General features: G+C 39.6%; 1 protein-coding gene across 2 annotated transcripts in view; it reads right to left on the bottom strand.

The window, feature by feature from the left end:
• Positions 1–3,413: 3,413 nt before the first annotated feature.
• Positions 3,414–14,439, bottom strand: part of NOX4 (NADPH oxidase 4) — a 110,462-nt gene continuing 99,436 nt past the window's right edge. For both annotated transcript variants that reach the window (XM_015644620.2, XM_015644629.1), the window contains one exon: positions 3,414–13,767. In XM_015644620.2, the coding sequence (XP_015500106.1) occupies positions 13,647–13,767 (121 nt within the window). In that variant the 3' untranslated portion in view covers positions 3,414–13,646. The remainder of the gene's footprint in view (positions 13,768–14,439) is intronic.

Below are 14,439 nucleotides of genomic sequence, written 5' to 3'. Positions count from 1 at the left end.
TAGACAGGGACTATAAGGACTTTTTCCAGCTCTCCTTTCATCTTGATGATATTATAGCCATTTATAACAAAAGCAAGTGAATGTAAGATTTCTCAATTCAGAACAGAGGCAATTTGTTTTAAATTTAATTTTGCCAGTTAATACCAGTCACCACTGAAGACACAGACCACTAGAGAATTTAGGCTCTGTGTCCTCTTTTACACCATCATGGACTTGAGATTCTACTTTAAAATTAATTTCAGTTTTTTAATTCTATAGTCTGTGGTCTCAATTATTTAATCCAGACTTCCAAAGCATCAACCATCTATTAATATTCAGGGAGAATCAGACTCTTAACAACTCTCATTTGAGAGCAGAAATGAAAACTAGGCTTTTCTGTCTTCCTCACAGCTACTTCAGAAAATCAGCTCACTTCTAGTCAGAAAGACTTCCTTTTAGTGAAACCCATGTGCCTAAATCCAAAAGTCTAGACACCAGGTCTTAAAAGTGGCAGCCTTTTGTCTCATCCTCTGAGTCAAGGAACTCTAGAGAACCAAACAGGGATGTCTGCAGGGAGGCTGTCACTTCAGAAATTGTGTTTAGCAGTCTGGGCACACATGACAGATTGGGAAATCCCTGCAGTCATCTTAATTAAGGTGACATTCTCCTACAAGAAGACACATTACTGTAAAAAGTTACAAGAAGGCTTGTTTGCAAAATTAATCTGTAGAGAGAGCAGAAACTGTAGCCTAGCAAAATTAAGTTTCAGGTAAATCAAGAAATAGTTTTGGGGAAAAATACAAGCTGCTGGTTACTCAGACCATCAGTCATCAATCCACAATATACAATTTCAGATTAGAAAGCACAGTGCTGTTAAGGCCAGTCTAATGCTTATGCATATCCTAACAAGAAATTATATATTAAGGAGCCATTAAATTCATAGGAATTAAATTTGGGAGGAGTCAGAAAACAGATGAGAAATGCAGATCATTTAAAGTAATCTTACTTACAAAAAATGATGATGGGTTTTCAGGAGAAACAATCCAAGTACCACTCTTCAGCCCACCTGTAACATCCACAGGCCTAGGGCATGTGTAAGACAAATCATTACATTCCCTACTGTGACCAAGGCTGTGACTGGATTGTACAGCTGCTCCCCAGCTTTCAGAGGTTGCTGAGACCAGCAAGGGGGTACTTATTCCTTTTACTCCAGTATTAGAATCAGGAACAGTTGAGGAATCACCTGTGTGTACTCCTCAGATGGTTTAGATTTTTCAAATGGTTCTTCATCTGAGATAATTTAGGACAGAGGAACCAGCTCATATCCAAGCAGTACCCACACTTTCAGCCCATGTCATGCTGCATTCTCCAAATAAATGAGTATGTTCCCTGTAACACCAATGGAGGGGAAAAAAATCACTTTTGAAATTATTTTGTACCCTGGAAAGCAAAATTCCAAGTCAGGTGTATCAGATCTCCCTGGAGGGTCTTCAAAAGTTTTCACAGCTATCTGACAATGTGAGAAGAGTGTTTACATTAGGAGATTTGGTCCATTAAATAACTTCTGTGAGGTTGGTGTCCAGGTCAAGCGGACAGCTGCTGCTGAGCCCACAGATACTCGTTTTCTCTCTAGAAAAGCTCACAGGTTACTGTGAGCAGTCTTTGCCTACTGCTGCTCATCCTTCTGCTCACCTCGTTATCGAGAATTTGCCATGGTCCATGATGCCCATATAGGGTTGAAGTGAAGGATGCAGTTTTCCTCTTCCATCAGGAAGACTGCAAGACTTCCTTTGTTGTCCACCGTAAGAATTTATTATTTTCATCAGCAGTTTCATCCAAGTTTTGTAAAAAACAATAAATTTGTGTTCCCCTTTCCATAATCTTCTCGCATGAACATTGAGATTTCTCTCTTGATCAAATGCATTTGTGAAATATATAGTTTCCCATAAAAAGTCTCCAAATATCAGACAGAAAATTAAAGCTCAAGAGCCAAAACACATTTTGCCAAACCTCATTACTTGGCATGGGGAAGGTGAGTGGAAAGGACATTCCTCTTAATGAAAAACACTATCGTAATTTTTGAAAAAAAAATCTTTTTCCTCTGATAACTCTGCCCTGCCTGCCACTGACCCTGCATTTAGTGTAAATAAACACCTTCTGCAGAGATCAGGAACTTTAAAGTGCAGCTGTTAGCTTTCCCTATAAGTTTTTAATTTAACAAGTAAAAAAAAAGAAAAGGAATATACAAGGGTTTTTTTTTGTTTGTTTTTATTTATTTATTTATTTATTTATTTATTTTGCTGCTGTTAAATTCCTTTTTCTGGAGGGATAGTATCTTTTCCCATCATTTTATCAACACCACTGTAAAGAGAAAGTAAAAAATACAACTCTGAGATCAATATATGCAGTTTAACTACACACCCTCACTTCTCAGAAATAAATTACCCAGAACTGTTAACAATTCTGAAAAATCTCAGAGAACTCTGCACACTTGTATTAATCTATGTTTGCTGCGCAGTTTTCCTGTAAAAACCCACAACCCTGCCAAATGCAGAAATGATTAGGTGGAGAGCCCCCAGAGCATTCAACATCTTGCAGGAAAGTGGGTGCTTAGTCTGCAGTGCACCCAACAGACCCCTAAACACATCACTGGGAAGTGAATTAAGAGTTTTAAACCAGTTGTTGCAGATTTGCTGTAGAATCAGCAGTGTCTTGAAGACCATAATAAAATAGCAGCTCTCAGATGAATATCTATCAAAAGCAGCATGGTCTGAGCACACTGAAATACTTCACCAGAGCAAGCAGACAAAAGCAAGCGCCCAGAGCACGTTTCAGTGTCAGGCACTCAAGTGTTCAGCACAGGTGGGGAAGATTTCTACAAGCTTCTGATATGGGAAGGAACTTTGCTCATCACCAGTTTTGATGGGTCAGAATCAGGCAGGTGCTCCTTTCTCCTTCCACTCTGCTCTAAACAAGGACAGAGTGTAGTGGAGTGATATTCTCCTAAATTCCAGTGTGCATGATGATGAGGATGAAATAATGTATTCTGCCTCTGAGGTGGTCTCACAGCCACAGATACATATGAAGTAAGCACGTGCTCATGTTCTAAGGCAGAAAATTACTCTGGGTGACTAAACAAGGGTGCCTAGTACAATTCTAGTACTTTGGGTATCCTACCCAACTTGCTGCTGTCATGCCAGAGGATCCTGGGTCTCCTGCAGCATATCTATGAACCCTGTGTGAGTGTTTCAGCAAGTCTAGTGCACCACAAAGAGTATCAGATCTTCTGCTAAGGAGAGAAATCCCAGCCTCCCTACAAGCAGTCACTCACACACACACACACACACACACACGCACACACAATGCTTCCACGATTAAGACAGTATATCATTAACTGAAATCAGGTCACAAACAACAACTCAACCATGCTTTGCTCAGTCTTGGAATGGTTGTTTATTCCAAAGTCATGAAACTTCCTGTAAAGTAAATACCTTTAGAGTACAGTGCCATAATTACATGATGTATAAACATATGGTGCTTTGTCAAATACAATAAGAGACATAAAATCACATTAAGATGATCTGCTAATATAACAGAATGTAAAAGTAACATCTGAACAGCAAAAGAACTCAGCAGCCAAATACTTTAGTTGTCAGGACTGCCATTAAGATAAAATGGCTAATTCAGACAAGTATTTTGGGCAAGAAGCCTCCCTTCCATATTGCAACCAGGAGTTTGTATTTTAACTAAAAAAATTTAAAATGAAGGACTACCTGCCAGGCAAATCAAAACTCTTTCCCGGTGTGGCTATCCCCATTTTAACGGTAGGCAAAAAGAAGACGGGATTTTAGAAAGAAACCTAATGCAGTTGGGTATAAAAATCTCAGTGAATTTGAACTCTTCATGTTACTCTGAAAATCCTGCACAGTCACTGGTTTGTAGGGGAACTCTGTAAGAACATGGGATCAAGCTCAAGAGCCCTGTCTGAGTCCTTTATTTAGCCAACAGATTTCATCTACCCTCACAATACCATGTAACTAAGAAAGGGACACTGTGGGAAGAGTTCTACATGTGACTCATAAAAGAGAGAAGAATAAACAAACTGCAAAAAATAGGAAAATAAAAACCCAGAGATTTTTTTAATGATCAGTTTTCTAGTTCTGACTTATTATATAGACAACTGGTAAAAATTTTCCTTCATTTTAGTGGAACTAACAGACCCAGACAGCTTATTGCTTACTCTTTGAAGGTTTATGAGGCATGAAGGTACAACACTGATATATTTAAGTTCTTCCAGTCAAATTGAAACAAAGTTCCTCTGTTGTGTTGGGGGTCAGCAAGCTGAAGCTACAAAATGGAGCATTTCATACAGCAAGAGTATGACTTGTTATAGACATGAACCCAGTAAGTACTATTATTTTTCTTAAAGTCAAGCTTGGGTGAAAAACTTACAAATGCAAGTTCAAGGCCAAATTTTGCTTTGTGTTCCACTTGGAAACTAAGCAGATATTTCTTTTCAAAGAATTGTACCACATCCTGATCTGTAAAAGCATAAGAACAGATCGAAATTACATTAATATAAACAGACACCTTTGAAAAGAACATTGAGTACTCAAAATTGTGGACATTTATGTGAATACTTTCCAAAATTGTTATCTTGCACATTGTATGGAGATATAAAAAAGTAAATGTCGCCTTCCTTTTTAATAATTTTTTTTTTATTTCACCTCTAGTGGAAAAGATATATAATTACAGAAGTGGAAATTCAGAAAGAATTTTCTGGTCTTTTCCTTTTGGGACAGGGAAGAGTGAGAGAGGAAGAGGAATGTGGTCAGAAATGAAAAAGTTATGACTCGCAGCTATAGAAAAGACAAGACATTAATTTTTCAATCACATCATACATATTAACTGTAAATATCTATTTCCAGAGCTCACTTCTTAAAAGAAAAAATGGAAAGCTGACCTTATTTTATTGCACTTTTCAAATTTTAGGGATGGCAAGAATTTCCTTTGTGGCCATCTTCCTTCCTGAGACTGGACTTTAATTATTTTGACTAATGGGATAACAGGCTAAGGACTTTTCAGCATACTCACTTCTACCAGTGGCTCCAATTCCTGTCTGTTTAACACATCAAACTCTCACATGGCTTTTGAGTCCCAAATAATTACCCAAAGTAAGACAAAAATGGATCATGTCTTCTTCTCACAGCAACCCAAGTCTAGATCTGCTACAGACATTGCCTGGAAGGTTCAGATGACAGTGTAGACATGATCCCAGAGAGATGCTTTACTTTAAATAGAAGATACTGAATTGCTGAAGCTCAGACTGTGGTACTATTGCTTAGTTTGAACTCTACTTTTTCACTAATGAAGGTTCAAAAAAAAAAAAACCCAACCAAAACCAAAGAATGCTTTGCTATGAGAAAATGAGTTTTTTGAGCTAGTTTTCACTCTTCTTCTAAGCATCTTGGAAGAATTCTTTTAAAACAAATGTGTTTTGGACATACGAGCATTTTCAACATAAAAAAGACGTTTCGGATTTTTTTTGTTTGGTTGGTTCTGAAAATAAAGTCAGATTTACATAAAAAATCATAGATATTTAAAGAAACTGCCTATATTCATATTATGGAACTAATATAGCTGGGCCATCCAAAACACTACTTTGCACATCAGTTTGAGGGAAGATACTCCAATTATGACTTTTCTTCTCAACTACCACCATAGACCAAGAGAACCATTTCTTACCCAAATGTGTTTCATCAAATTTGCTCCTGCAAATGATCAGAAGGAACACAGAGAGAGGAAAACTCAGTGTGACTAAGGGTTTCACACCCTGGCACATTTGGACTAAGGGTACCTATTTCAGAAAAAGCTAATTAATAAGTCCAGAGCTTCATCAATATATGAAGCCTGGAAGAGGGTCCTGGTCACAACTCAGTGAAAGCTCTGCCCTTCTGCACTCACAGCAGCATCAGCACCTCTCTCTCAAAGATGCAGAGCTGAACATAGGTGTTGGGAGTTGTCTGCTTAACAGTACACTTCTTCTTCCCTTTATAAACAATGAGCTCTCAAGCTCCCAGAAGCAAAGAAACCAGGCAAAGAAATAATTAATCAGTGAAAGAAGGAAATTATATGCAGCTGGTAAAGTAGGGGCTGTATGGAAATAGCAAAGGTAATTGAAAAAAGAAACCCTTTCCATCACTGCCCAGTGTCTTGAAATGCCTACGTGTGAAAGCAGAAGCATGACTTAATTTCAATGGTAGCCACAAGTGATCTGACTCTCACAAAGCCAAGTCCCAAATTCTCATTCAGCAGATGATGTAATCTTTGCTCTTATGAGTTTTCCCATTTTCTACATAGCTGCCCTTTTAGCACTGCTCCTCTTGTGAGTGTCAGAAGCATCTCCAGCATTGGGATGCACCCCTCATTTTCCTGAAGCTAATCAAAGGGACTACAAGAGCCCCCTTGGATTGTGCACACCAGGAGCATGATACAGGTTGGTGTATGAAGCAATTAAAACTGAGGCCCTCTGCATTTCCCAAAATGGCATTTTCCTGAGTTATGGGAAACAAAGAGTGGAAAAAGCCTCCTGATATAATTTGTGCTAAGGAGGGAGGAAGAGTACAAAAGAAGGACTATGTGATGCACAGCTGATGACGCATCTAGTGATCCAAAGGTTCAAATACACCTCTAGATGAAGGCTGAGGTTATATGCAGAGGAAGAGAAAGATCTGAAAGCTCTGCTCCCTCTAATCTTCCATGGTGATGGAGCAGACCAAGACGAATGAAGCACAAATGCATCCAGTTCCAACAGACAATGATATTTCACTATCAGGTGGATATCCCTTGCCAAGTTCCATCTCAGCCACATTTTTAAGCTTTGGGGCATTATATTTTTGTCAAAAAGTGTGTATCAAACTGTTACTAGGGCTTAAATAGTCAAAAAGAAAAATATCATTAAGTGCAACTTCACATTCGTGGCAAATATTTTTTAACTTAATTATGTTGCTCTGATACAATAAAAGAAAAATGCATCATTTGTGTCTTTGCAGAGACTTGGCCATTTATTCTTCAGGAACACTACTGGAAAAAAAAGGCAGGGTATATTCAGTTGTGGGTGGAAGCTGGCATTCACTGTCCTCATCTGTTCTAAGCAGTACATGCTTTCAAGCATCTAACACCTAATGAGGTGCAATAACATAACCTGATCCCTGTCCCTGAACATGCTTCTACAGAGCTAGAGGAATACACAGGGTATGTCCATACCTTCAGCTAACCATAGAACTGAAACCAAAGGTCAGATCAGCTCACTGCCTACACAATTCACCCTCAGCTATGAAATCTCCGAACTCCAGGCTTGAAATGCACCCAGGAGACTCATCCAGCTCTGTCTAAAGCACTTTTCATCTGCAGACTCAGTCCAAGAGCCCCTGACTCTCCCTTCACCAAAGCATACCTAGGACTGGCTCAGACTCACGGTTCAGAGATGTGACAGCCAGTGTGGCGACCTGGCCTGCTTCTGACCACAGATCATGTATCACTGACATGTTTCACTGTTCTCCTTACAACAGTTACACAGAATCACAGCATAGTCTGAGTTGGAAGGGACCCACAAGGATCATCATTCAAGTGAATGGTCCATCCAGGGACTGAACCCAAAACCTCAGCCTTGCTTCCTCCCAGCAGCTTGCAGAGCTGCTGTGCAGCATTCCTAACCAGGCTGTGCTGAGTGCAGCTTGGGACACAGTCCACTCTATATGCTCACTGGTATTTTGCATTTCTCTCAGACTATTCAAGGGAGAAGCAAAAGCTCAGAGGCGTTATTTATTCAATTTGGAAGCAACCCGTTATCACTGTGTTACACTTCTAACACACAAACACCATGACACAGCACAGGAGGGAACCCGTTATCCCTGAAAAAGAAATGGCATGCTCTTTTGAAATCAAAACATGTGCCCTGCTGTCGATGAATATATTCTTGGTTACAGCACAAGGCGGAAGTTTTTGCTTTTCCTCCCCCACCTCTCATCCAAATTTCTTCCCCAGGGCTGCAGAGTATGAGATGAGCAACATGACCTTGCAATGACAGAATTTTAATGAGTGACTGGTGCATCAAAAGTGATGCAGCAGCGTCTCCCTGCTCAGCGTTGCTATGTACACTAGACATTTATGTAACACTACTTCTCATGCTCAAGGCTGTCCTCTCCTAGGGTCAGCAGCAACAAACACAAAATTTATTTATCAAACTGTCAAAGATACTTACAGCTGACACAGAGAACTCTACACTCCAGTATTTTGGTGAAAAGGAGTTAACAGGTAAAGCTATTTCCCGATTCCACAGCTGCAGAATAGAAGTGGATGCTTTTTAGAAGTAGGTTAACTTGAAAGAGTAAAGGTTTTATTTCAAAGGAATCGCTTATTTTCAGGGTGTTTGCTAAAATATACTAGTTTTCTTCTGGGCTTTAGCACTGTGTGGTGCATGGAAATGCAATGTATTTGCATACATTAGCTCTCAACCCCTGGGGAGACTCTGTATCAACATCTAGAAAATGGGGTTTGCTTTTAATTTCTAACATTGAGAAGCTAAGAAGAATGTCTCCTCTTTCCCCTTGGTTCCCAGGTACCAAATATTTTACACTGTTTATTGTTGGCATTCATCATCCTCTCCTGCCCTCCTTGGGTTGCTCCTCAGTTGACAGCAGCTTACCTGGAGGTTCAAGACCAGCCTTCCCTCTCATCCAAGGGCTCTGTTGAGAAGCAATCTGCAACTGGGACACGTGGCATTTTCCAGCTTTCTCTCTGAGCCCATGTACTGCTCTTAGTACAGATCCAGCACCTGTCTCTTACAAATAGGATCCCTCTAGGGAATATAGCACTTCAGGCATAGTGAACCTTGAGGATCCACTGCAAGTTCAGAGATATTCATAACATCAGAGGAAGTGCACAGCATTCCTTGGTACCAAAACAGCTCCCATCCCTCTTGCAACATGGGTGATACAATTAGCAGGATACTAAACCTTCACATATCCTTATCCTCATCCAGCCCTTTAAGAAGCATTTGTTGCTCAAAACCTTTGTGTCAGAGCATTCATTATACATGTCAGTCCAGCAGAGGACTCAGAGTTTTTAACCTTAAAAGATGCTAATTAATCTACTGTGCCTACAAAGGAAATTTTAGTTTCTAGTATTTACTATGCTTAGTACAGGCACTAAAATACCACTTTTTATGGGAAGGAAGAGTCTCATTTCAGCTCCATACATTTTTACAGTGCATCACCATAGTGGCCTTAATGAAATACACCAGCAGCAGAAACAATGCAAATCCCAAATCACTGTTCACAGTTGAATCATCAGCTATATATTATATATATATATATATCCCTGAAAAATTACATTCACAGCAGAAAACCTCAGCTCAGCACAGGCACCAGTGGCATTTTGATTAAACCTTCTTGTTAAATCCTTTTGGCTGAAATAATAAAAACTGGTTGAAATTCTGAGGGATGGAAAATCGGCAGAAAAATTGAATGCATAATCCAGAGAAGAACAGATCCACCTTGCCTTATATCAAACAAGTGAGCTTATGAAGAGATTGCCCAGCTGAAGTGAAAATTAATCTCCCTAGAAGCCCTCTTATTTTTCAAGACTAAACATTGCATTTTAAAAACTATGCCTCTTCTCTGACTTATGGTCCTTGAACTGCAATAAGCAATGACTCTTTAGCCTCATGCCAGCTTCCCCTAAGCCATGTCTTGTGCTTTGAAACTATAACCTGGTGCATTAAACGTTGAGTAGAGGTTTTACTCTTAGGCTGCTGTTCTCCAAGTCCTACTAAACCATTATTTCTCTGCTCTGTTAGGCTGTTATAGCTGAATTACTGTTCCCATCACAGCTGGTCTGCTACTTAATGCTTTATCTGCCCTCTCTCAGCCAGCTTCAAATCTCTTTGCCACCTATGTGCTAGAGACCACAAAAGGAGAAAAAAGACAAGAAAGAGCCCACGTGCTAGTAGTAGTAACACTTACTGAAACAGGATAATCTTGCTCCAAACACAGGGCTGGAATAATCATTGTGGAGGGACAGACTGTTCTGCAGACTTCAGTGGTGAAGGTCAGCCCCCACCAGGCCTTCCCATGCAACATCAGGGCTCATCTCTGCTGTTTTTTGTTGTGGCAGTGGACATTCACACAAGGAATCTCAGTGATATAGGAATGGGTCTTGGGTACATTTGATTAATCCTGCTGTTATCTGTATAAAGCCCTGAGTCCCACACTGCTGCACAAGAGCCAGATTCTTGTTGCAGGGAAAGGGCTTGTTTTGCATCATGGTATGGAAACATTCCTGGTCTAAAAAAAGGGTCCTGAAACAATTCCGATGAATAAAACAAAAGACCCTGCTGAACAAACACTGAGAGCAGCTTTAAGAAAGACTGAGTGAAAACTGGGAGAATACAGGGAGGGATCCTTCCCCTGCCAGCAGGACACTTATGACAGACTCACAGGACACAGCTTAAAGTGAAAAGTGATGCTCAATTACATAACTCCAGTTGATCTGCAAATGTGGAATTGAGTGCTGTCAGCCTTCACCTACTTGCCTGGCACTGAGTTATATTTTTACATACACTTGGCTTACAGATATAAAAGCAATGGAGTTTAAAAGAGGGCTTGAGTCTGTTTTGCAAGCTGGACACACACTCAGAAAGAGCAATGACAACATAGCCTGTAGAAAGATTGTGTTTATCATAATATCTGCCACTCCTGAAGCCAAGTCACAGTCACTCAACAACTCTTAAACATTTTGCCTCTCTTACAGAAGCATAGCTCAAGGGAAAGGAAAAAAAGCAGTTGAAGCTTTTAGACTTTTCCCAAACTCTCCCTCACCTGGTCTAGCAATTACTCAGATCAGCAACAGAAAGGTTTAACCAAAATTAAACAGAAGCACATTTACATAGCAATTAGATCTTTCTGCTGCTTGTGCACAGAAGTGATCCCAAAACATTAATTAAGCCTCAAAACACTCCAGAAAGGCAGACAGTCCAGGGCTTGTTTTACAAGTGGGTCAGCTGAGTCAGATACGGCACAAAGAGAGAAAGAGGACAGCCTGGATCTGCTTCAGTCTTGCTGTAACAGCACTGCTTAATGTGTCTAACATGCCCACAAACAGCATCAACTCCTGCAACAATGCAGAGTAAGAGCAAAGTACTAGTAATACTATTTTAATTACAAAGTGTTACCTATAACTGAAGCTGAGCCAGAAAACATAATCTGCTTTAGCACAGAGCTAACTGCAAAACTAGCTGCTCATTATATGGTAATGGAGCCAATATCTGTCAGAGGAGATGTAAAGCCACAAACAACATAGCGATTAGATGACTCTAAACTGTATTTTAAAAGCATGAGATAGTAGATCCTGAAACTAGAGGAGAAGATCACTTCCTAGTTGTGGGGAACAGATGCAGGCACGATTTCAATCATGTTTTAAACCAACAGCCAGAAAACAAAGAAAGTATGCAGAATCTACAATATCCAGTATCTATGCATTTTGCCAACAGTTTTATATTTAATATAAAATCTATGCAGGCAGTATTAGAAATAAATCCTACTGATTAAAAAGAATCGAATCCTTTGCTGTTTTACAGTGATGGATGAATGAGATCCAGTAGGAAAAGAATGGTTCTTTCAGCCTCAAAGAGAAAAAAATTAAAATCAGTAGCTGTAATGTAGGCTCCCATCTCACACTGCATTTCTATTTTGGTTTCTCTCATCTGGGCTACTTTGAGAATTTTTGTCAGTAGGAATTAGTCTATCTCTGGTTCTTCCCTTTCTCCCTGGATTTCAAATTGGGCAGAGCCAGAGGAAAAGACTTCAGTGCCAGCTCTGGACACTGAGGGACACATTCCCTTGTGGCTTCACTGATTGCTCACCAAATGCAATTCCTGAGCAGAAGCTGCCAAGGCAAAGACCAAAGTCATCCTCACTAGTCATACATACATTATGCCTATACACCACCTACTAGAAAAATGCTTCCCTCTGAACACTCACATTGATACTTACAGACTCCTGTAGAGAGTCTGTGTCCTGAGCAAAAATTCAGTGCTTTTCCCACTAAAATTAAGAAGGTATTCATTGGACAGATGTAAATGAAATCAAAAGCACTGCCCTAAATACAGGTGAACCACAGGCACAGAGTTCTCAAGACAGCCTCTGGCCCTGTATGCTGCAAACACTACACTGTTCTGCTCCCAAGCTTCTGCTGGAGATCAAAGGGAAGGTTTTCACCATGTTAAAGTGATGCTGCTCTATTAAGAGACATTAGAGTGGTGCCTATTTATGCCAGCTAAGTGTCTGATTCCTGTTTAAATGCCCCCATCTCAGCAAAGTAAGGAAAAGGGAGAGAAGAGGAAATAAAGGAAGTTGGATCTGCTATTTGGATGGAGAAGAAAAGGCGCTCCTCAGAACCAAAAAGTTATGAAGTACCAGTTTCAACCTTTAGCTCTCCCATGGCAATTAGGGGCAGAAAACAGCTGAGGGGAGAAGAAGGGGAGATTAAATTTTGGATGTTTTGAGATCTTCCTCTATGGAACAAACTGAAAGCACACTGCAACTCCTGCAACGTTTGTATCTGCACACATCATCCAAGGAGCCACAGAGCCGAGGGGTTCATTCTCACTCTGCTGCAGATCTGGTCTCATCCTGCTTTATGTGGCACCAGGGAAAACAGAGTGGCTCCAGGGAAGATACTGAAATGATCACAGTCAACCAAACATACTCTGGGACCTTTAAAACTGGCTTTCAACCGGCTGTGTTGTAAAATAATCAGCATATCTGGAAGCTTGAATTACTTGACATTCAGGGCATGTGAGTGAAGAGTGAGGGCAACTTCCATGTTGAGTGTTTGGTATAATAAAACTTCAGATCCTGTCTGCTCCTGTTCATTGCTTTTCTTGCTCCATCTTTATGGCTGCATAAATCATAATTATTTTGCAAACTCACTGAATACTGAATTGATGCAAGACACAGAGTTCTCCACGTACAGATGTGTGCTTGCCAAAAGGCTGTGACTAACATCACAGCAGAGGCTGCCCACTGGTGCTACACAATTGTGCTCACTTTTCCTTAGGTTAACTTCATTACAGAAGTAGACTAGCAAGAGTAACACTCTATATTTTAAATACAGAATCCCAGTTCTGCAATGTATAATAAAATCTTTAATATGGAGTATTTTCACCCCAAAGCCATAAGATATGTATACCAACAAAAGCAAGAGTCTTTGTAATACTATGTTTTGCCATTTGGATTAACCTGGGGTTTAATTTACTGATCCAGCTTCAGAAGACTGAAGTGGAAGAAGTTCAAACATTCCACAGATTCTTCTTCCATCAGCTTTTAAAGCAGTTGTGTCTATCCCCAGCTTCTGTACTTTTTAATTAACATAAACAAATCCAAAGAATCACTCCCACCACAAATATTGTGTGAGCACATTTGAGTAAAAGCAGTGATTATTTGTTGGTATACTGCTGCATCCATCAGTCTTAAATAATCATAAATAAAAACATTTGTGCTATTCTTTGGTACATTTCTGTCTGTTTAAACCACAGATGAACTTTTACATTGTACAAACAAAAAATTGCACTTTTATCTTCTAGAGAGTCTTGCTCCAACAGACTTTCAGCTGAAGGATTCTTTATTGTACTCAAACCTTGTCCCATATGAGTTGCTGCTGTTGCTCAGTTTATGGAGTATCTTAGAGATTTTGTTTGGTCCACAGCAGAAAACTCCAATGGTTTTCCTGTTAAAGAAAAAGAAAAAAAAAAAAAAAGAGGGAAGGGGAAATTATGACATTGTGAATAACAGTAATTTCCAGTAATAGAAAGAAGTGGATCTGGGCCTCATGGTATTATACATAAGCCACCTACATATTGATTTTAAGGTGGGAACAGCTCACTAGATGAAGCAGTTAGTTTTACTGAAGCCACCATACCTCTCCCAAGAATCCCTACAACAAACCCTACAATGTATCTGACTAAGAAAACTCTAAGGAAGAAGTGCTTCATCTTAGTCTCAAGATGTCAAATGATGAAATATTACTATTTTCCATTATATTATTTTTAACGATTAATCACTTTTTTGTTAAAAATATGTCTTACTGTAAAGACTTCCGTAGTGTAATTCATGAATTACACAAGCTTATCTAGTCACTAACAGTGATTTGTTACACTAATGAAAACAGAGCACTACTAACCCATGATTATTATTTCTTGCAGCAACAGAACAATTTTACTGCTTTATTTTCACATTAGCATGCAGTTCTTCCTTCAACATCTATATTGGGAAATCTCACAAAAATTCGAACACAGAGTATGATCCTTGTTCATCACCCATAGATCTCAGCCCAGGTTCTTTAGTCAACCTGACTTTTTAACAACACTTTAGTAACAACAGCTCTTTGCTCTCTGGTCAC

Source organism: Parus major, chromosome 1, assembly GCF_001522545.3.
Source record: "Parus major isolate Abel chromosome 1, Parus_major1.1, whole genome shotgun sequence".
In the NCBI taxonomy this organism is placed as follows: Eukaryota; Metazoa; Chordata; class Aves; order Passeriformes; family Paridae; genus Parus; species Parus major.
Note: the sequence above shows the minus strand (reverse complement) of the source record. Positions and strands in the feature narration are given on the sequence as shown.